Source organism: Pteropus alecto, unplaced genomic scaffold (assembly GCF_000325575.1).
Source record: "Pteropus alecto unplaced genomic scaffold, ASM32557v1 scaffold190, whole genome shotgun sequence".
NCBI classification, from domain to species: domain Eukaryota; kingdom Metazoa; phylum Chordata; class Mammalia; order Chiroptera; family Pteropodidae; genus Pteropus; species Pteropus alecto.
Window position 1 is genome coordinate 168,754 of NW_006430462.1, and position 23,254 is coordinate 192,007.

At 46.5% G+C, this 23,254-nt stretch overlaps 1 protein-coding gene across 1 annotated transcript in view; it reads left to right on the forward strand.

Moving 5' to 3' along the window:
• Positions 1-23,254, forward strand: part of SGSM1 (small G protein signaling modulator 1) — an 83,809-nt gene that overhangs the window by 36,140 nt on the left and 24,415 nt on the right. Inside the window, exons 5-15 of the mRNA XM_006904859.3 lie at positions 2,648-2,715; positions 3,001-3,146; positions 3,279-3,410; positions 6,244-6,368; positions 10,455-10,522; positions 11,659-11,822; positions 12,004-12,136; positions 16,396-16,560; positions 18,465-18,603; positions 20,904-20,968; positions 22,896-23,041. Of these exons, the coding sequence (XP_006904921.2) occupies positions 2,648-2,715; positions 3,001-3,146; positions 3,279-3,410; positions 6,244-6,368; positions 10,455-10,522; positions 11,659-11,822; positions 12,004-12,136; positions 16,396-16,560; positions 18,465-18,603; positions 20,904-20,968; positions 22,896-23,041 (1,351 nt within the window). The remainder of the gene's footprint in view (positions 1-2,647; positions 2,716-3,000; positions 3,147-3,278; positions 3,411-6,243; positions 6,369-10,454; positions 10,523-11,658; positions 11,823-12,003; positions 12,137-16,395; positions 16,561-18,464; positions 18,604-20,903; positions 20,969-22,895; positions 23,042-23,254) is intronic.

The following is a 23,254-nucleotide window of genomic DNA, read 5'->3' on the forward strand; positions in this document are numbered from 1 at the left end:
TCACTTAGCTTCTCTGTGCCTCTTGCCTCTTTTGGTAAATGGGATGGATCGCTGCCACTCCAGAGAAGAGGTGAGAAAGAGAGTGAATACGCAGCATTTTGGAAGTGCCTCGTGATACTTCCCACATTTTCTTTCCTTGCTTAGAATTATGATGTAAAGGTTTTCTAGTATGAGTCTTCTTGGCAGGCGTTCATTCATTCATTCATCCATCCAATAAGCATTTAATAAGCATCTACTACATGCCAGGCACTAACCTAGATGTTGAGGATACATTGGTCTTATCTGCCATGTTAAAGAGCTTCGATGTTCTGCCACGAGCAGTGTGGAGCCACTGAAAAATTTATAATATGAGACTCGTCATGGCCAGCACTCCTTCCCAGCCAGAGAGAGAGAGAGAGAGAGAGAGAGAAATATCTGAGAATCTCTTCATCTTTTCAGTGTATGAAAGTACATGTTTAACCACATCTTTATGCACAGTTGGTATTATCTTTTTTTTTTAATCTTTTATTCTGTTTGCTAGAAGAGTATGTAAGAAAGTAGAGCATGGTCCTTCCCCTCATGAAGCTCCCATTTTAGAAGAGAAAACAAGCAAATAGTAGTTGTGATAATATGTCATGAGTGTTCCAAGACAGGTGGGTGGAGTTTAATCTCTTCCAGGTGGTCAGAGAAAGTGTTCTGGAAGATGTGATAGTTCAGCTTCAAGTTGAAGGGCGTGTAGTCATTAACCAGGTGAAGGGGGTGGGGGAGAGTGTTCTCAGCACCGGGGAACAGCAGGTGCCAAGACCTTGAGGCAGGAGAGGAACTGAAAGAAACCCAGACTCTGAGGCTCCAGTTCATCTCTTAACCTCCTGTCAGTTGTAATATGTCTCTGCCTCCTGCCCTGTTATGGGTCCAGGGCCTGTGAAGTTACTGCCTTTGGTGTGTGTTCTTGTGTCTTGTGTTTCCCCGCTGAATAAGTTGGTCAAAAGGAATTAGCAGTTATTAGAGCAGCAGTGCCAACCGGCTGTTCCTTCATTAAACTTTTTATTTTAAATTTTAGATTCACACAGAAGCTGCAACATTAGTACCGAGAGTTCTTGCCTCTCAAAAATAACATCCTACGTAACGAGAATATAACTTTCAAAACAAGAAGTTGTCATTGGTACAATACTGTTAGCTAAACTACAAGATTTATTTGGATTTCACCGGTTTTTACATAGACTCTTTTTTTTTTTTTTTTTTGCTGTGTAGTCCTATGAAATGTTAACACACATGTAGTTTCGTGTAACCCACACCACACTCAGGATGCAGAACCGTTCCAAAGAAACCCATCACCTCAGAGGAACTCCCGTGGGTACCATTTAGAGTCATATCTTGATTCCAACCCCCCTGCTATTTTTAAGGCAGCATTTCAAAGGTTTATGGTCACATAACTGCTGATTTTTGGAGAGGAAATGGAATGGTGGAGTAGAAAGTGCCTTGAAGTGTTCTCTTTAGATCTGACACCAAAATGTGCAGACTTGTTATTGAGCATGACCAAGGCAGGCCAGTCCTGCCTCAGCTAATATTCTGGTTGATAGATTTATTTGGGGGTAGAATTACAGTGATGTTGCTGTCACTTAGTGGGGCCTTTCTGCTGTCAGAGTCTGTGCTGTTGCTGTAGATGCTGGTCAGCGTTTAATCCTCCCAACAGCCGGGGCAGATGAGTTCTGTCCTTCTTCTCATTTTACACCAAAGCTCCGAGAGGGTAGTCACCTGCCCAGGGGCACACAGTGAGGGAAGGAGTGGCCGAGCTGGGCTCCCACTCAGTCTCTCTGACTTGAGATCCTGTGTCCTTCACCCCTGGCTCTAGGATGGGAAGAACTAAGCCAGCGAGTGTAGCCCATGCCTGCATCTACCTGCTCTGTGGCCTCCAGCAAGTTACTTACTCTCTCTGGGCCTGATATCCTTCAGGAGGTCAGAACAAGGCCTTGTCCACATCAGAAATTCTGTTAGTCGCTAGACTGTATGAGTGAGGTTTGCAAAGGATTAGAAACCACTACACCACAACTCACAAATAAGCACGAAAAACACTCGGCACAAACACTGTAATATTGATGGCATCACATGTTATTTTGAAGAGTCAGAAGCCAGGTGGGTTTTTTTGTTGTTGTTGTTTTTGTTTGAGTATGTCAGGCCAGCATCGTCCACATTAGCTATCTGGACAGGAAAACCTGTTAATACAGCCTTTTGGATCAACCACAGCTAAAAAACATTTTATCGCCTCAGTAATATTAGAAGGATAGATATCATATGTGCCTCTAAATGACTTCCTGTTTGAAATGGAAGATGCAGCAGAAGTAGATAGAACCAGCCAGGCCTTAGCAACCTTCTAATGATTACTCCTGCCACCTCATTAAGGCTTTATCACACCATGTATTAAGCAGTTTCATGCAAAGCATGGTGCTTAGCGCCTAGCATCTATTGTCTCAAAAGTCCTCCTGACATCCCTTTGAGATATATTATTATAATCCCAATTTTACAAATGGGGCAGCTGCGGCTCACAGATGTAACTGGGTGACAAGACAGGGTTTGAACTGTCGTCTGCTCTTAACCACCAGGCCATAGTGGCTTGTGCGCCCTCTGCTGGTCACCATCCAAATCTGTATATCCTTTCCTCCCTTGTTAGTAAATACTATGAGAAGGAAGCTCTCCTGATGGATCCTGTGGATGGCCCCATCCTTGCATCTTTGTTAGGTAAGTGGTCCAGTGCTCTGAATTTCATCTGAATCTCTGGCCTTGGCTTTTGTGATACCTCCTAAGAGCCTTTCACCTCCCTCCAGTCCCCCCACCCCCGCTTCAAAACTTAGCAATTTTCTATCTCTTGCTCCCAGGATCTTGTTTTGGCTTCTCCCTAGCAGGGCCCTGGGACATCCCAGCTGGCAGGAGGGGAGGGGCAGTGAAATCCGTGGCCAATTTAGTGGTAAACGAGAGGGCAGACTTTCAGGAGCTGTGGAGTGCCAACCCCCATCTGCTCTCCAGTGGGGCCCTGTGCTCTAGAGTACACCAAGATGAAGACTGCAGATCACTTCTGGACTGACCCTTCGGCAGATGAGCTTGTCCAGAGGCACCGCATCCACAGCTCACACCTACGGCAGGACTCGCCCACCAAGCGTCCAGCCCTCTGTGTGAGTGGGGTGGACGGCAGGGCTCTGTGGGGCAGTTAGGCTGAGTTCTGGACTTGGCATGGGGGCGGGGAATAGAGTGGGGTCTTGAAGGTCACTCTGGGTCTTGTCCTCCTCCTCTCCTCACACTGCCAGATCCAGAAGAGGCATTCGAGCGGAAGCATGGATGACCGGCCATCCCTCTCCGCCCGTGACTACGTAGAGTCCCTGCACCAGAACTCCCGGGCTACCCTGCTCTATGGCAAGAACAACGTTCTCGTTCAGCCGGTGAGTTCACTTTAGACCCAGACTTTTCACTTATGTTCTGTATCCAGGTCACAGAAGAGGAGTTCCCTCTGGCTGCAGGTTGCTCATCCATTCATCTATCCATCCACCTACGCACCCATCTGTTCATTCATCTTCCAGTATTTCCTCGCCTCTGTCCTTTCATTCATATGCTAATATATCCTTCTATTCATTCATTCATTCATCCATATGCCAGGATTTTTTCTATTTATCCACCCACCCATCAATATCTCTAGCCAGCCAATCAACTCTTTCAATCTCTACATCCATCCATCCCTCTATTCATGCATCCATCCACCATTCCTTCATCTATCTGCTTATATTTATATCCATCCATCCATCCATCCATCCTTCAATCTTTTCATAAATCCATCTCTCTATTCATGCATCCATCCACCATTCCTTCATCTATCTGCTTATATTTATATCTATCCATCCATCCATCCATCCATCCTTCAATCTTTTCATCCACTCATTTGTCCAATTATTTTCTAGTCCATCTGTCCATCCACCTGTCCACCCAGCCATCTATCCATCCATTCTCTCTTGTTATCGCTCATTCTGCAAGCATTTATACTGAACCTGCTATGTGCTAGATGCTTAGGATAAAAAGATAAACATCTTCATGTTAATATATATTAAGCATTTCTTATGTGTCAGGTACTGTGCTAAGTGCTTTTAATTGTATCAGCTCATTTAAACCTCACAACAACCATTTGCAGCAGGCACTGTTATCGTAAATGATAACACTGAGGCCGATATAGCAGAATAAGGGTCAGAGTTATGATTCAAATTCAGGCCAGATGGTGCCAGTCTGTGCCACTTACCAGTCACCCTTGATACTCTAGCACTGGACCAGGCCCCAGGTACGGATGGTGAGCAAGGTATGTGAAGACCCTCCCCTCATGGAATATCTCCTTTGCTATTTCATTTCCGGGATCATTTGGATCAGCATGGTATTTGAGCTCATCTGGGAGGAAGCAGAGGGAGAGCTGTCAGTCACTCCAGCTCTGCGGTCACAGTTTTGACCACTTCTCCCTCTGAGCCTCATTATCCACATCACAATGGTTACAAGAACCTATTTCCTCAGACCTAAGAAGCCCTGAATTTAAGATGCACCATTTTTTTTTAACATAACCATCAAGAAATAAAAAATGCTATTAAATTATATATGCAGTTTTCTCGCTACTTGAAAATTTTACACTTTTTGAAAGAGCTTTTTGAGATTTATTTGGATATAGTTAGCTTTTTTAAGTCATATATTCCTCTTATAAGTACATAAAAGAGAAAATATAGTTGCAGTATGTTAGTTGAGGTGGTCCTAAAATGTCTTCACATTGCAGGGTCCAATCTTCTGTAGCACTTTTTGACTTAGAGTCATCGATGTCCTTATTTTTCCATCCAATATAATTTTCTGTTCCATCAAAAGAAAGGGATCAACAAACTATAGCCTATGGTCCAAATGCGGCTCTCCACCTGTTTTTACAAGTAAAGTTTTATTGGAACTCAGCTATGCCCATTAATTTACATATTGGTTATTTTCATGCTACAGTGGCAGTGTTGAGTGGTTGCAACTGAGCCTGTATGGCTCACAATGCCAGAAATATTTCCTCTCTGACCCTTTACAGAAAAAGTTGGCTGTAAAGGGTCAGAGAGGAAATATTCTCCCATGCTTCTGTTCCAGAGCATGGGAGATGCAGTATTTCTTGCAAGCATTGCACTTGGCTGTTGATTTGCAAGAAAATCTGCAATGTGGGCATCTCTGCGTTGGTGAATATCACATTAGCACCTCATTGCTCTGTTCCCAGCCTTTCTACATATACATTAACTTTTTGATTCAAAGCTGAATTACAGTTTAATCTTTTTAGAGACTTTTAAAATAGCACCTGTGCTCTGAATGTGAAGTATCAACCACACACAGAACTTAATTGAAATGACAATATGAACAACTGTGACTGAGTTTGCATGAGATTAGCTAATGACAACTATGTCACGATGGTGAAATTCTGTAAGATACATCCCTATTTCAGGCACATTCGCATGCGAAAAACAAATGTCCATCTTAGAATTGATGAACGACTGCAAATGGACTCCCTCATAGGGCTGCAGGCCTGGTTGATTCAGTTGAGACAATTTGTGTAACTCTAAGCCATACTTGGTACACTGTAGGTGCTCAGTAAATGTTAGTTGTCTGTCTCCATGTATTGTTGAGATGAATGTGGTGGAGGGACTGCCTCCTCTATGGGTAAAGCTTGGAGACACTGCCCTCCACCACTCCCTACGTGGGTTATAACAGCAGATGAGAAGCTATGCGGACCAGTTGGGAAGGCAGAGGTTCAGGCTGCTGGGTGGGGAGTATAGCGGGGGGTATTTGGGAGGGGCTTCTGGGTCATGTCCTTGGGATAAATTCAGCTGCTATCTCTTTCTTCCTTAATACTGGCCAAAAAGATGGCGTTCTCTTTTGGAAAGGGTGATATTGAGAGGGCCAGAGCCCCTTCATGGTTCTAAAGAAACCCCCAGCCCCACCCTCACAGCAGGGCCTCTGAACCTCAGAAGGCAAGCGTGAGTGTGAAAGTGTTGGGGCTGGACAGCTTTCACAGGTGGATCTATAGAACTCATCCTGGGTGGTTGACTGCAAATGGCTTCACCTAGCATGACTTCCTGGAAGAAGGTTCAGGGTCTTTCAAATGGCCTTAGCCTTGGAGGGAATGACCCAGCCTCTTGTCTGGTTATGTGCCCTTGAGTCAGATGAGCCAGGGCCCCCCTCCACTGTAACTCTCTCTATGACCAGGCCTGAGTCCTTCTCTCTCTGCAGAGGGATGACATGGAGGCTGTGCCAGGGTACCTCTCCCTTCACCAAACAGCTGACGTCATGACCTTGAAGTGGACACCCAACCAGCTGATGAATGGGTCTATGGGAGACCTGGACTATGAGAAGAGGTAGGGCGCCGGATCCCTTTCCTCCCCTTGGCACAGGGAAATTCATGCCTTGTCTCTGTTCTCCTACCCCTGTCTGCTGTTCCATCTGGCTGTTAACGGCCACTGTGCTCAGCTTCCCTGTGGCTCTGGCCTCAGAGGTAACTCAAGGATTTGAGAAAATCTGGAAACTACCTAGAAGAACCTTAAGGTGTGGAATTAGGCAGAGCCCTGGCCAAAACATCACCTAGAGAGAGAAATCTTAAAGGTCTGAAGCCCACAAATAGTCCCCTGTATGCTGCTCCCTTTCCCATCAATTAATAAAAAAAGGAGGCAGAAAGTGTTGGTTGGTAGGCTTCTAGTTCAGAACTGTGTCTCCTCAGATATCCTGGAATTTATAGGACCCAGCGAAGGCTCTGTAATCACACACCAAAGAAACATGGGGCTGAGCATCCCCTGCTGCAGTACTCTGTGTTCTAGCACAATTAGGGACGTCTTTAGGAAGAACAAAGGGAAATACAAAGTCACTGCTCAGGGACCTTATCAGCTGATGCATCTTAAACCTTAGAATTGGGCCTTCACTGACTGCCCCGATGCATTTGGATCACACAGAGAGCCCTGAAAATCCTTCATAGCATTTATAAAACCGTAGTCACATACGAAATCTGCGCTTCCTGTATACCAACTATCTCGCCCTCCAGACCTTAGTTCCATGAAGGCAAAGACTCTGTCTTGCTCGTGTCTTCTTCCCAGCACCTGCCATAGATTGTAGCACCTATTAGGTTCTCAGATAATCTTCATGAAATAAAGCAGTGATTCATTCATTAAATATTAACTGAGCACCTATTATGTGCCCAGATACGAGAGAGGTTGCAGATACAAAAAAGGAGAGGAAAAATCTTTATCTTCTCAGAGCTTATATTGTGTTTACATTATGCTGGGGAAGACAACGAATAAGCAAGTAAATGGATACATATATTTTATAGGACCAAGTTTTTGCTCAGCTTTCACCTTGCTGGTTGACCTGGGATATATCACTCCCCATCTCTGGACCTTAGTTTCCCCTTTCTATCAAATGAGGGGGCTGGACAAGACTTTCCCAGAACTGGAGGGTTCCCAAAGGGTTTTCAGGAGCTGTCAAACACTGAGTGTCTTTTGTCCAACGTCAAAGCCTGTGGACCTGTATGTTGGGTGGACTTAAGCTCGGGACTGTGTGGGCAGGAATCTTTTGATGCTAATGTTTTAGGAGAGGCATTGGACCAAATGATTGCCAAGCCCCGCCCCATTCCAGCTCAGATCATCGGGGACTCCATGTGTCTGTATCTTTTCCTCTGTTTGTGACCAAGCACATTGTAGGTGCTTCCATATTTAGTTCCAGATGAATTTGTACTTTCAAGGTCACCGCCAATGGGACTGGGGACTTCCCTAGGCCTGGACTCTGAACCCCCATCTGTTCTTGTTACCCTTTTGTGACACCTGGGGTTCAGGGAAGAGAAAGAGCCAGGGGTCAGAAATGTGGGCATTAATGTGTGGGAAAAGGAGCATCTAAGGGTTCCAGGTTCTCTTTGGGGATCAAGGGACAACAAAGATAGGGGAGTAGCCCCTGTCTGAGGAGGTTTAAGACCTCTTTTCCCAGCCAGCCTTCCCTCTTACACAACTAGGATCATAACTCCCCACTGGAGTTTTCTGATGTTGAAGAGGAAATATCACCAAAGAGGTAGATATTTGGGCTCTGGAGTCAGGATGGACCTGGCTCACACCTCAGCCCTGCCATGAGGAACAGTTGGAACCCTCATACACTGCTGATGGTGCAACCACTTTGCAGACCCATTTAGAGGTTTATTATAACATACCCTTGACATATGACACAGCAGTTCTACTCCAGAAAGCTGTTAAAACATAAAACGTAAACAGAAACTTAGCTCTTGCTCCTTCCTAGTTGAATGATCTTGGACAATCAACTTTACCTCCCTGAGCCTCAGTTTGTTCATCTGTAAAAATGGGAATGTGGTAATGGAATCTCCAAACTGGCATGTGTGGAGAAGTCAATGTGAAAATGCACGTGAAGCCCTCAGCAGGGAACCTGGCACCTGGAAAGACCTGTCAGTCATGGAGGCTGTTTGTGTTAATTTATGTGGATCCAAAGGAACTGTTCACAGAGCTCCTCCTTGCTGGTGTTGATTATAGTTGGAAAGTTGCTTTGTTTACTAGGCATCCCAGCGCCTAGCATTAACCACTCACTCTCTATATTCTCTGAGTATCTTATAGAAGTGAACAAAACCCAGTCCCCTCTCCAGGCATTCAGCACCCCACAGAGAAACAAGAGAAAACAGGCAGTGTGATGGGGCAACATGTGGGAGCCCAGGGAAGGGTCTCCTGGCTGAGACTCAGCATGCAAGGGGCTCGGCAGAGGCTGCTAGTCTAAAACCACTTGTGTACCTGACCATCTTCCAAGGCCATTCATTCTATGACCCTGATGAGGCTGATTCTGGTACAGACCAGTACAGGAAGGGCCTTGAGAGAGCTTCCAGCTTCCTCATTTCACAGCTGGGGAAACCAAGGCCCAAGATGGAAAGGGACTGGTTCAATGTAGGTGGCAGAAGTGAGATTTAAACCTTGTCTGACTTTGAAGCCTGTGTTAGTTTGGGTCCTCCAAGAAGCAGACAACACCAAGACGTGCAGGAGAGACTCAATTGAGGAAGCACCTGTGAAGGTTGAATGTGAGGAGCAGAGGGAGGTGGGGAGATCCCTCAAACCATAAAGCTGGTCTGACCCCTGTGAGGGAGGAGAGGGAAGGACGGAAGATAGGACAGGAAGAGTCTGAGACACAGTTCAGTTCTAAGAATGTTTGGCTATATCAGTTGGGAGTCCCCAGACTAAAGGTGACCCCAGACAGCCCCCTGTCCCACAGGAACAGGCCTATACTGGCACCCTAGCATGCTCAGTTCTGGCTGAGAAGAAGCATGGACTTGGCACAAATGTGGCGGTGCATCCAGAGGGCTGGCCTCCGAAGCTGTTGGTCAACTCTGCCTCCCACAGCAAGGTCTCCTGAAGGAGACCTGCACATTGCATTCCCATGGCTGACACCAAGCCTGAGTTCCTGTGGCCGCCACCTCCCATTGTATTCCGAGTGGAAAAGCAATCTATTTCAGGACAATGGTAGGCTTTGAGCTGGAAATGGAAAATTTTAAGTAAATAGTCACAGGGACCACTAACCAAGTAGTTTTTTGTGTATAAGACTTCAAATATGAGCCCTTCACATATATGATTTTATTTAATCCTCAGTAACACTATGCAATGGGCATTATCATCTGCATTTTACAGAGGAGGAAACTGAGGTTCATAGAAGCATTCGAGTCACACTGATGGTACCTGTGAAGTCAAAGCTTTTGAGTGGCTATTTTAACTCCCACCCATGGACACATGGTAGCATGGTGTTAGGGTTGAGTTGATTAAGGCTCCTAGATACTGGTGACAGAAAACCAGACTCAAGCTGCCTTTAGCATTTGTTCACATGAATGGAAAAATCCTGTGGTGGTGGCTTCAGGCTTGGCTGGATCCAGGGACTCCAATGATGAAGACCTGAACTCTTTTCATCTCTTGGCTCTGCTACTCTGACTGTTGACCCCATTCTCAGGCAGGCTTTTTCTTGTCATGGCCTCCTACATCTCTAGACGTGTATCATTCTTACCACTACTCATCCAGCAGAAAGGAGCATCTCTTCCAGTACTACTAACAAAAATCCAGCAATCGAATCTCATTGGTTCTGCCATTTCTGAACCAATCACTGTGGCCAAAACAGTGGAATGTGTGGCTTGGCCAGGACTTGGTTAGGTGACCGTTCCTAGAGTCCTGGACTGGACGGTGTGTGGGGTCAGCCTCAACCACATGGACTTTGGGTAACCAGGGGGTAGTCCTCAGAATATTGGGGTGCTGAGACCAGAAAAAGGGGAGATAGAGTTTCGGAAGACTGATACAGAAGTTGCAGATAGGTGCGTCCTGGTGAGAAGGGTAGAGGGGTCCATGGTTTTGGTCTTCTGGCCTCCTGGGCTCTTCTCCATGATGAGGTGGGCAGGCATCCTGAAAGCTCAACCTTCCCTCCCCTTCCAGCGTCTACTGGGACTATGCCATGACCATCCGCCTGGAGGAGATTGTCTACCTGCACTGCCACCAGCAAGGTGGGGACTGCGAGGGGAGCACGGGGCTGGGGTGTTCTTCCTGCCCCCACCTCCTTATTACCTGTGCAACCTCAGACAAGTGATTTCATCTCTCTGAACCTCAGTTTCCCCATCTGTAAAATGGGAATCATAACAGCACCTACTCATGGTCTTGTTGTGAGAATCAAATGACCTATGTTAAGGGCTTAACATCAAAGCCATGGTATTAGTTGCTGTTACCTATTGAGCACTCATGATGTGCCAAGAACTGTTCTAACTATTTACATGTCTGTTATTTAATTGTCACAACAACCCAGTGATAAGGGCTCCATTCCAGGTTCAGAAGTGAAGAAGCAGCTTGGCACAAAGATACACAGCCGATAGGTTCCAGAGCCTGGACTCGAACCCAGTTCTTTGTCCCTCCAAAGTTTGCTTTGCAAATCTGGAATTAATGACTAGAGTCTCCCTTTTAAAGCTCAAAAGAAGGTATATTCACTACAAGTAGAGGGCCGTCCTGCTTTGGAAAGCAAGGGATCTGTGACCTACCAAGGCACAAAACATTAAGCTTATTTAATGATAGACCTGGGTTCAAATCTAGGCCCTGCCACTTACCAACTCTATGACCCTGGTAAAGTTACATAACCTATCTGAACCTCAGTTTTATCATTTGTAAAATAGGCAATAATATTTATGCCTCATATTTTGAGTACTACAATAAGATGATGGCTTTAACGTGCTGTGCTTATACACAGTAAGTGTCCAGTACATGCTAACTATCTACTTCCCGGAGAATGGGTAGGTCTAAAAGCCTCCATACAAAAACAGGTCAGGTAGATTTGTAGAGGGTGCTTGAGGGACATGGGGTGTTTGGGGGCATTATTTTCCCTTGGTGGGTGGCTATAGAGAAAGTCAATCACACTCTTGACTGTGTCATATAGTTCCTAGTCAATGATGACGGTAGATGGGAAGAAAGAGACTCACTCCAGAGAGGTAAAACCTGCCCCTGACCTTCTGCCAAGGCCTTTCCCAGGGCCTGGGAGCAGGTCAGTGGGTCTGGCTCAGCATGTTTAATGGGGATATGGTGGCTCAGAGAGCCCCATCACCACACCTCATAGTGACTCCCTGTTGGGTCTTCTTTGGCCGGGTCACGACGGTAGTGGACAGCGGTGGGACGGTGGTGTTGGTCAGCCAGGACGGGATCCAGAGGCCACCCTTCCACTTCCCTAAAGGAGGGCACCTCCTGCAGTTCCTCTCGTGCTTGGAGAATGGGCTGCTCCCTCATGGGCAGCTGGACCCACCACTCTGGTCTCAGAGGGGGAAGGTGAGTGAGTGTGGGGACCCAGGGAAGCCGAGGTTGGGGTCAGCCTTGGGGAGCAGTCATTCTTGCCCACGGGCCCTTATGTGGCTTCACAGGCTCTGCATACCCCATCAAGGGCCTCGGGCTGTTCGGGTTGGGAGACAGGTGTGTCCCAGGGACCATGTATTGGGACATGTTCTTTCAGGGCAAAGTATTTCCCAAACTACGCAAGCGAAGCCCTCAGGGTTCCGCCGAGTCCACGTCTTCAGACAAGGAAGATGACGAGGCCACAGATTACGTGTTCAGGATCATCTACCCTGGCATGCAGTCCGAATTCGGTAAGCCGCCTTGTCCCTGGGCCTGGGGAGCCCCCCATTAGCTGATCCCCAAAATGACCCAGGCATTTGGAATTAGAAGACAGGAGATCTGGGTTCTGGGGCCAGCCGGGAGACCTGGAATCAGGAAGTTCATATCTTGGCGGCATCTGTTCCCCACTAAATGAGAACAGAAAACCACTCTCTACTTAGATGATGAAGACATGGCTTGCCAGGAGGTAGCATGGGGTAGTGGCAGTGACATGGGCTCTGGGATCCTGGTTGAACTTGGGCAAGTAACTTCAGCCCTCAGTGCCTCAGTTTCATCATCTGTAAAATGGGGATGTTGACAGCACCTATTTCATAGGGCTCTTGTGAGGATTAAATGAGATAAGGCACTTGGTACAGAGAACATGCATATGTTAGCTGCTATTATGTTATTATTGTACTTCAACATATTGTTGTAAAGATTCACTGAGATAATAAGATAATCAATGTAAAGCCCATAGAATAAGGCCTCGCACACAGTAGGTCCTCAATAAATGGTAGTCAAAACAGCAGAGAGGAAGCAAAGCACTAGGCTCTAGTATGCCCAATGATAATATATGTCCAGCCATTTTCATGGTGACTGCCATGAAACAGATGCTTAGGGAATGGAGACTGTTGCTCTTAAGATCATCATTACCGTGGGCTTTTCTGGGAATTAAATGAATTAATATTTGAAAAGTTCTTGGAAGGAGGCCTGGCATTTATGAAGCACTGTGTGGATGTCCATTAAAGCAATCACTATTAAGTTATGGGTTCTTTCTGTTAACCTCATTTCATTTAACCCTCTGCGGCTCCCTGGATCCCATTTGACAGACAATGGCTCTGAACCTCCCTTTGCTTAAGTGACGTTGGCTACACAGTGAGAAGTTCTTTTGAAAGCAGATGTCCTTCCAGGAAGGACGGACTAACATTGCCAGGCCGCTTAATGCTCCATCTCTCATCCATCATTGAGTCACAACCAGGGTGTGGGGCAGGCTTGGTGGTAAGGTCTCACGTGGTGCTGGTTAGTGTATTTTCATCCATATATTGCGTCATAGCCAGTTAGGAGCAAAGCCTGGTGTTCCTGGATTATTAAGAGCCACACAGTATCCTGAAGTGTTTGGTACTATGTCCATTCCCACTCCAATCAAGGTCTGGAGCCATCCCAGCCTGTCCTTGGCTTCACAGCCCACCAGAGAGCTGATTCATTAGAGAGGACCAGATGCCCTGTGGCCACCTTCCCAGAAAAGTCTCTCCACGGGGGCTCATCCTCCAACAAATGACTTGTAAGCTCCTGGTGGGAGCCCGGCTGAGTGCTGGATGTCCCTTATTTAGGGTATGTCAATATTAGCCTCTTGTTGACTCTGCGTGTGCCAGCAGGACATGTGCTAGCTGTGCCCACCCACAGCCCTCTGTGCATGCTGCCCCACTGCCAGCTCCCAGCCTCAGGGTCTTTGTGCCTGAAGGGGTTCTCCGGCCACCAGGGTCCTTCTGCCCATGTGTGGGGCAGATTAGAAGTGTCAGGGCATGCCTGCTCCCTGAGCAGCACTGAGCCCAGTGACTGACAGGAGGTGGTATATAAATGCCCCAGCTCCCTTACCCCTCAGGTAAGAAAATTCCGACGCATATGTTCTACATATCTCCCAGAGGTCTCCCAGGAAATCAAGTGCCAGTTACCCACAGTGGTGACTGACAATTTACTCTCAGCCTCCTCTTCCTGTCTCACTTAACCTCTCCCTATCTGTGCTTCTTGGGAACACTTCCCAAATAAACTATGTGCACTTAAATCCTGTCTGTCTTTGTGAGAAACCCCACCCAGTTTAGTTTATGTAGAAAGGGCTTCCCAATCTTGGCACCACTGACATTTTGGATTGAACAATCCTATGTGGTGGAGGGCTGTCCTGTGCATTGTGGGATTTTGAGCAGTGTCCTTGGTCTCTACCCACTAGATGCCAAGTTACAGCAACCAGAAATGTCTCCAGACATTGCCAAATGTCTTCTAGAGGCAAAATTGCCCCAGGTTGAGAACTGCTGGTTTAGAGAAAAGAAAACATCACAGCATTCAGTGCTGCCACTGCAATGTGGCCAAGTGACTTGTACTCTCCTGGCCTCATTTCCTTGTCTGTAGAATGGGGATAACAGCACTGCCCCAGGATCATATTCTGAGGAGCCACTGCGATGATACATCAAACACCTAATGTGACACGTGACTAATGTTCAGTGAGCCATAGTAGGTATCCTGTATTGAATGCCACTGTGTATCAAGTCCACTTCTATGCTATCCATGTCTTAATTCATTTAATCCTCACCACAGCCCTCCCAGGCAGATACCACTGTCATCAGCATTCCCTGTTTTTCAGAGGAGGGAACTTAAGACACAGAAAGGTTAAGAAACTGGTCCAAGGTTGGCATGGCTGGAATTTGAACCCAGGTGGTCTGGCTCCAGAGCTTGTGCCTATCACCACTACTCCATGCAGATCGTTTGTGGAGGACAGGGCATTGTGGGTTCACCCCTTCATCCTCAAAGTCAGATTCATCCATCATGGAAATGGTAACCCCATGCTTGGTTGGTTTTTCTCAGGGGCCTGAGCCACACAGAGTTATTTTTAAAAAACAATCTTTATGCTTATGCTTCTCATCTGTGGGAGGTATAAAGTCTTTTCTGGAGAAGTGCCTAAATCAGAAATGGGCAAACCCTTTCCTGTGGGCCAATTCATCCCACTGCCTGTTTTGTAAATAAAGTTTTATTGAAACATGGCCATATTCACTCATTTATATATTGTCTGTGGCTGCTTTCATGCCACAACAGCAGAGTGGAATAGTTATGACAGAGACTGCATGGCCCACAAAGCCAAAAATATTTGCTATCTGGCCCTTTACAGAAAAAATTTATAGACACCCGCCTTAAATAATGAGAGAAAAGAGTTTCACTCTGTGGGAGGGAAGGTGTAGTCACAGGTGGTTCAAAACTCTCTTTCAGTGTCTTCTTACCCATCTCCACAACTTAGATCTTTGCCTGCCCTTGTGCACAGAGGAGGCAAAGACAAGTTCTAGAACACCTAGTTAAGTTCACAGTCAGACAAAGGCATTTTCAGACAGCTCTGTGGCTCTGAGTGTCTCTGTATGTCTGGTGTGGCAGGTACAAGCCACATGTGGTTTACCAAGCACTTGAAATACAGCTAGTCCAAATTGAGGTATGCTGTAAGCGTACAGTACATCTGGGATATTGAAGACTTTGTACAAAAAAAAAGAAGACTTTAAAATATCAATAATTTTATACTGATTATATGTTAAAATGATAACATTGTGGATATATTGGGTTAGGGAGACTATATTGTTGAGATTGACTTCACCTGTTTCTTTGCCCTTTTAGTGTGGCTACTAGAAATTTTTTAATTATGCAAGTGGCTTATAATGTATTCCTGTTAGACAGTGCTAGCCTAGTACAGGGTTTCTCAACCTTGGCACTGTTGACATTGGGTCTGAATAATTGTTTATGTGTGGAGTAGGGGAGTGTCTTGTACATTATAGGATGTCAAGCAGGATCTCTGGCTCTGCCCATTAGAAGTTAGTAGCATCTAGCTAATTCCCAAGTGGCGACAATCAAAATTGTCTCCAGACATCACCAGATGCCCCTTGGGGGACCAAAATTAACCAGTTGAGAAACACTGGTCTCAGGCAAGAATGGTATGGGGAGGTGACAGCTAAGGGGAAAACAGCTGAGAGCGTGAGTAGCATCTTGGGTTTATACAATCCCCTGGGTTTATACAAAAAAAGATACCCATAGCACCTCATGTTGGCTGGGTGGTTTTGGGCATACTGCTTAAATACTCTGTATCTCAGTTTCCTAATCTGTAAAAAGAGATAACGATAGTACTTATGTTCAGTAAGTGATGTCTGTTGTTAGTGAAAAGAGAGGGGGGACTTCAGTCAATAGACCAGCTGTGCCAGTTATTACCTGGTAGGGCCTTGACTGATTAAATAGTGTCTCGTTCTGAGCTTCACTTTTCTCTTCTGCAAAATGGGAAAAGAAGCTCATCCCTTACAGGCTCATTAAGGATGATTAGGCATGGCCCTCAGCACATAGTAGGCACTTTATAAATATCAGCATTCTTTCTTTCTCTGGTCAGACACAGTACGTGGAGGAGGGCAGGGGAAAGGTTCAAGCTCCAGAGAACTGGTTCTTTCGGTCATTTCGGTGTTTTGCCCACCTCAGACCTTCGATTTCACTGGTGCTCTTTGTTTTGTGTCTCAAGTTGTTCCCGACCCCTTGGGCAACACGTTCCCTGTCTCCGTGGGCTCTCCCTGGATGGTGGTTCCTGCAGGCCGGTCCATGTTGGTGGTGGCCAGGGACAGCCGGTGGGCACAAACCAGATGGGATGCCACCCTCCCCACGCCAGGCCTGAAGCAGCAGCCCCCCAGTAATGTCTGGGGTCCCCCGACCCTGGGGCTGGGTGCTGGCCACCTCTGCCATGTTGTCATTTCAGTCTTGGTCCCAGGGGAGATGGAGGCAGAGACAAATTGATACCTTTAGTGTCCATCCTCCACCCTGCAGGGCACAGCTTGGAGTGTATGGGTTCAGTAGTGAAGGGGTCCATTGGTGATGTCTGCAGTGTGGGAGGGGCTGGAGGCATAGACATGCTTGCCACACTGGGTGCAACTGATCAGTGCTTGCCTGAGATTCACTAAGAGCTGGGTCCATTTTTCTAGAATATTTTACAAGTGCTGAGTGGTCTTTCTTGGATGGCTCATCGGTCAGTCTGCATGGAGAGTAGTAGTATAACAAGCTGCTTTTGGTGACCCCAAAACCCTCGTTCTTTAGGCAGCTTCCTACTCTGTCACTGGGTATGGGCAGACCCTATCAACTTTTGAGCTCTGATGACAAGTTGGGGGCCAGGTCCACAACTACCCTCCCCGTGGAGCCTGAAGGAAGAGGCGGGGTGTTATCAGTCATCCTTGAGGACACATGGCACATGAGGCAAATGTACACCCCTCTTAATTTCCTAGAGCAGGGCTTGGCAAGTTATGGGCCACAGGCCAAATTCAGCCCATGAGCTGAGAATGTTTTTTACATTTTTTAAATAACTGAAAAAAAAAGTCAAAATAAGGATAATATTTTGTGACAAGTGAAAGTGATATGAAACTCATATTTCAGCACCTATAAATAAAGTTTTATTAGAATACATCCATGCTCATTTGTTTGCATTTTGCTTATGGCTACGTTTGCACTACAATAGCAGCATTGAGTGATTATGATAGCAATCAAATGGCTCACTAACCCCGAAATATTTTTTTTGCCTGGCTCTTTACAGAATATATTTACCAAGCCCTATCTTAGAGAAAATAAAATTTTTGCACTTGTCTAGAACTGCCAAGAGGCCAAGATGTTAGTTATAGAAATTATAATGTGTATGTCACCAGTATGTTTGTTCTGCAGCATTGCAGATGCTGAGGTCTTTCATAGAGCTGGGAAAGAAAGCAGTAAGGGAAACAATAAGTGCTGTATCCTGGGAGTAATTGATCAGGAATCACCAATGTCCAGGAGTTAGGAAATCAGTCATGCCCTCTTGATTCTCAAATGTGGCTGCTATGTCAAAATTGTTTTTGAAATAAAGACTCAAGGACTGTATCTCCAGGAGGTTTTAATTCAGTAGGTCAGGGGTGGGATACAGGCTTATGGCTTTTTAACAAGCCCTCTCCCCACATGATTCTGGAGGGTTACCGACCTATTTGAGACCCATTGTGGGGCAGATGTATGGCTCAGGACCATGGACAGTGCTGGTGCCCTCATCAGTGGGCATTCCACTAGGTCCTTGCCTTTTGTGCCCTGCCTCATCTGATTAGTCAGGCACCCATCTGTCTCACTACCAGAGACTCTGTCACCCAGAGAGTCTATTTCTAGAGACTCACAACTGTCAGCCTTCCCCAGAAACCCCTAGGAGGCTCCCCTTCCTTCAAGTCAGCCTCCTGTGAGGACAGCTGAATGACAACATGGTGAGGCTTGGTCTCCTGCTCTGGGATTGGACGTATTTTCTTGGTTCTGGTCTCTCTCTCTCTCCCTCTGTTTTCTTCCTCTCTCTTCAGCTGTCATCAGCTCTGCCCATTTGCTGATGGCTCCAAATCTTGGTGGTGGCTTTCATTGGATCAGGTGGTCTCAGGGACCTGGCTCAGGCAATGATTGGGCTCACTGTTTTCTGCTGTGACATTCAGTGTCTTTTTCTGCCCCTGTGCTGGCCTGGGAGTGAGCCGCTTGCTTTGGGATGAGGTTTCTGTGACCACATAGGCTTAACCAGGGCTGTTTCTCTGCCCCTTTTATCTACCACAGTCCCCCAGGACCTAATGGATGTCTCTGTGAGCAACCTGCCATCCCTATGGCAACCCAGCCCCCGAAAATCCTCCTGCCCATCCTGTTCACAGAGTGGCTCAGCTGATGGTGGCTCAACCAATGGCTGCAACCATGAGAGGTATGAGGGGCTTGAGCTGTAGATTGAGGGAACAGAAAGATTTACCAAAGATTTGTAGATACCCACTGCTTGCCCTGCACTGACTTCAGAGGAGTGAACATAAGTTATGGAATCATCTAAGTCTAGGTTTACTCCTAGCCTTGTGAAGCCTTAGCTATTGGAGCTTCCTTAAATGTATCAGTCAAGATAAACAAATTTGCCGCAGTAACAAACAGTCCTAAAAATCTCAGTGGTTTATTATGACAGTGGCTTATTTATCATGCGTGTCGTATCTCTCATGGGTCTGTACATTAAAGGGCCTGACTGATGGAGTTACCAACTCCTTGAATATTGACAATCACAGTGACAGAGTAAAAGGTAAGTTGGAGAGGCTCGAACCAACAGTTAAACACTCCAGCTCGAATGTAGCACCTGTCATTTCCACTTACACCTCATTGGCCCCATCCACAAGAGGCCAGGAAGTGCAGTCTTCCCACACTCCTAGAAAGCAGAAACCAGAAGTATTACTTAATGACTACCACACATGCCTCAGTTTGCTCCTCCCCCCAATGGGGACACTAATGCTTATTTTATATAGCTATTATAAGGACCAATCAAACAACAATTTAAAGTAACCAGCGTGTGGTACCTGGCACATAGTAATGTTCGTTAAATGACACTTATTATTTTATTGTGTAAAGTTAAATCCCCAGACTATCTCTTTCCTCTTCAGAACTACACAGTCCATTCGTAAGAATGGTCTTGTTTCCCACTGACCCAGCCTGGCCTGGGAGAATGGAATCCTTTTTTCGCTTGCTAGGCCTTGGGTGGTCCATTCTTCAGCCATAGGAGCATGGGGGTTGGCATCAAATTTTTGAGGTTATCTAAGCCCTGGCTTTCAATGTGCAGTCTGTGAAACAGCAGCATCATCACCTGAGTATCTTCTCAGTCCTTCATCCCAGACCTACTGAAGCAGATATGCATTTAATTAGACCCCAACATCACGTGTGTATTTTTAAGTTTGAGAAGCACTGATATAACTGGAGAGTCTTACATCTTAATGTGCAGCAGAATCACCTGGAGGAAGTAACAAAATGTAATGGTTCCTGGTCTACTTCCTAGAGGACCTGATTGAGTAGATCAGCGTGGGGCCTAGAAATCCACATGTTGGAGAAATTCCAAGTGATTCATGGGCGACTGGTCCATGGATCACTGAAACATGCAGTTCTAACATAGGGCTCCCTCTTATCTGCTTACACACCTGTAGCGACAGCAATCTCACCATCTTGCAGATAGCCAAGTACAATGTGGGACAACTGCCAGCGTGATGCTATTCTCATGCAATCTGAGCAAGCCTGAGCCATACCAGCCTGAGAGCATAAAGAGTTTGGCTTTAATGTCTAATGTCTCCCTGTGCATAACTGGAGCACTTCAGCCATGCCTCCTTCCCAGTCTCCTGGATTTCCCTGGGTGTATCTTGGGATGTTTTTCCTCCCTGTTCTTTACAGGAATGCACAGCACTCCCTTCAGCAGTCCTTGCTTTCTTCAACAATGCTGGGGTCTTACCCTACTCTCCTCTTTCAGCCAAAAAAGCCCCCCAAAATTCTCATGTAAGGAGTAGCTCTGAAGCAACACCTGCTTTGTAATCAGCCAGACTCTGAACCCGTTTTGCTCATCTGATTTAGCTGGGTCACATTAGAAGTCAGGAGTCTTTCTGCAAGTGACAGAAACCCACTTCAGACTGGTTCAAGTCAAAAACAAAGTCTGTTGACAGAACCGAGAAGGCCAGAGGCATAGTGGCTTCAGGCATGGCTGGATCAAGATGCTCAAAACAGGACTCTCTGTATCTTCAGCTTTTGCTTCTGTTTGCCGCTATGATGGTTTCATTCTTAGACAGGCCCTTCTATGTATTGGCAAAAATGGATCCCAGCAGCCACTGCCTCATATCTCACTGGCTTAGGAACTCAAGCAAAGAAAAGAGTGTCTATTTCCTAGTCATTCCAACAGAAGTCCCAGGGCTGACTCTCACTGGCTCAGGTTGGATCACATGACCATCTCTGACCCAATCAGTGATACTGCAACCTGAGTTCTGTACTGGATGGAATTAGCCCCACCCAAAACATAGAGACAGAGAGTTGGGGAAGGGAGGACTCCCAAGCTGATAGCAGAAGGGGCAGCGATGCTGTATGGGTAGAAACAATACTCCCATAGTCCATTCGACTGGGTAGTTTCAGTTTGCTCCTAGAGATAACAAGTTATACTCCTCTCCAAGAAACCTGTGTGGATCTGTCCTAAGGGTCTCCCTCTTCTTCTGCCTGCAGGGCCCCCCTGAAGCTTCTCTGTGACAATATGAAGTACCAGATCCTTTCCAGAGCCTTCTATGGATGTGCGTATTGGTCTTATTCGCCATTCTAGTCTCCAGAGAGCATTCACTGAGGGCCTACTACCTGCCAGCGATATCAGAGAAAGGAGCCTGGCTCTGTGAACTGCTGCTCCTCTGTTTCCTAGATGTCTAGTTTTGATGAAGTTATATTAACCTCGCTGAGCCTCAATTTCCTCATCTACAGATTGGGGATAAATTTCATTCCTCAGTCCTAACAGGGGGCAGTGAACAGTGGGGTTCCTTGATGGCCAGGATTTGGTTTAATCACTGTTACATTCCCAGTGCCCACCTTAGAGTGTTTGTTTTCAGGGTTGAATGAGAAGTGTGCATAAAGCCCCTAGCACCTAGTATTGCCCATCATGGCTGTTTAGTGAATGCCAGTTCCTTTTTCCCATTAGCAGAGGCAGACAAGGGAAGCAGCCTGATCCCTTCCCAAAAACTTAAAAATCAAATTTATAATACAAGTATTCTGATTATTTCCATTTAACAGATGAGGAAACTAAGGCACAGGGAGGTGAGGTGACTTGACCAAGGTCACACAGATAATAAGCAACAGAGCTAGCACTCAAACTCAGGCCTGTCTGACTGCAAAGGCTCTGTTTTTCCCACTCTACTATATTGATTCTTAGCAGGTTTTATTTCCCCAGCCTCACGAACCTAGATAGGGGATAGAAAATGTGTGTATTTTCAGGGATTCTAGAAAAGCGTTACTACATCATTCAAGGGCCTGCAAAATTGCATGGCACGTCGTATCCCCGAGTGCTGGAAAGGCAAGGAGAGCATGAGCTCCCCAAGATCAAGGTTTTTTTCTGTTCTGTTACCACCTATCCCCAGTGCCTAATGCAGAGCCTGGAATGGAGTAGGCCGTGGGTGAGTATTGATGGAACCCAAATGGAAAAGCTTCCTGGAAGAAGGGGTGGGGGTCAAGATGGGCCTCTAATGATGTAATCACACAATATGGCTCATCCCTGATGGCGGTTTAGAGCCCAGAGCCCGGGTTCTGAAGCCAGGCAGCTTGGGTTCAAATCCCAACTCCATACTTCTTAACAAAGTGAACAGACAAGTGATGAAACCAGTCTGTGCCTCGGTTTCTCCATCTATAAGATGGGGATAATAAGAGTTCCTCTTCATAGGGTTGTGGTGATAATTAAATGAGTTATGTAAGCTCCAGAAATGGCTCCATGGAATGTAGTATGGGCTGTGTAAGTTAGCCATTGTCATCATCATCATCATCATGATTATCCTCATTGTCGGTAGGGGCAAGTCCTCAGGCTCTGGAATGTCTAGAGACCTCTCTGGGAGACAAGAATGAGAAGGTGAGAGAGAGCAAGAAGGAAGGGACACAGTCAAAACCAATAAGCCGGCATTTGCCTAGTGCCTCCTGTGTGCCAGGCACTGTGCCTTCCAGGTGCCCAGTGTGGAGTGGGCGAAGGGTGACAGGTTGGCAGACATTCTTTTAACAGTGCAGGGCAATCTTTGAAAGCAAACCATGTGCCCTCGGCATCTTCTCAGTTATGACTCACCAGGACCTTCTTTATCCAGCTGCAGTTTGAACAAGAGTCTTCCTCCTCTCTTACTCTCTTTCTCTCTTGGCATGAATTAGAGGCATCCAGAAGCACCGTGAGTCTGAAGAGTCACTAGCCCCTTCCTGCTTGCCCCTTCTCTGCCTCCAGCCTATGAACTGGTGTCACCCTGAGCAAAGCTGAGAAAGGAGATAGGACTTCCCAGGGTCACAGAGTTATTAAGCAACGAAGCCAACAGATGACTTCAGCCCTCTGAGCCTAACCTTTTTTTCCCGGAAGAGGGTGACGATAAGAATTTGCCGGGTCATAAGGGTTCACTAAGATTGTAGATGGCACTTAGACTCCGTGAAACAAGGCAAAGAGCGTTGGATGCTGGATGATGACCCTTTCCCTCCCTCTTCTGGCAGGGCTTGCCTACTGCAGACACCTGTCCACTGTGAGGACCCACCTATCAGCCCTAGTCAATCACATGATTGTGTCTCCGGACTTGCCCTGCGATGCTGGACATGGGCTGACAGCTGAGATCTGGGAGCAGTACCTTCAGGACAGCACAGTAAGGCTTGGCCTGGCTCAGCCTGGGTCAGAGACTCAGGGAATGGGGTGGAGGGGCTGTCTTGACATCTGAAGAATAGACCCACCTGCTTGTGGGGACTCAAGGGTGTTGTGTGACATCCTTGGGTTCTTAATACTCAAATTGAAGGCCCTCTCCTCTTCTTGAGAGTTCCAAGATCCATAGCCTGTTTCTGCCCATTGGGCTGATGACCAA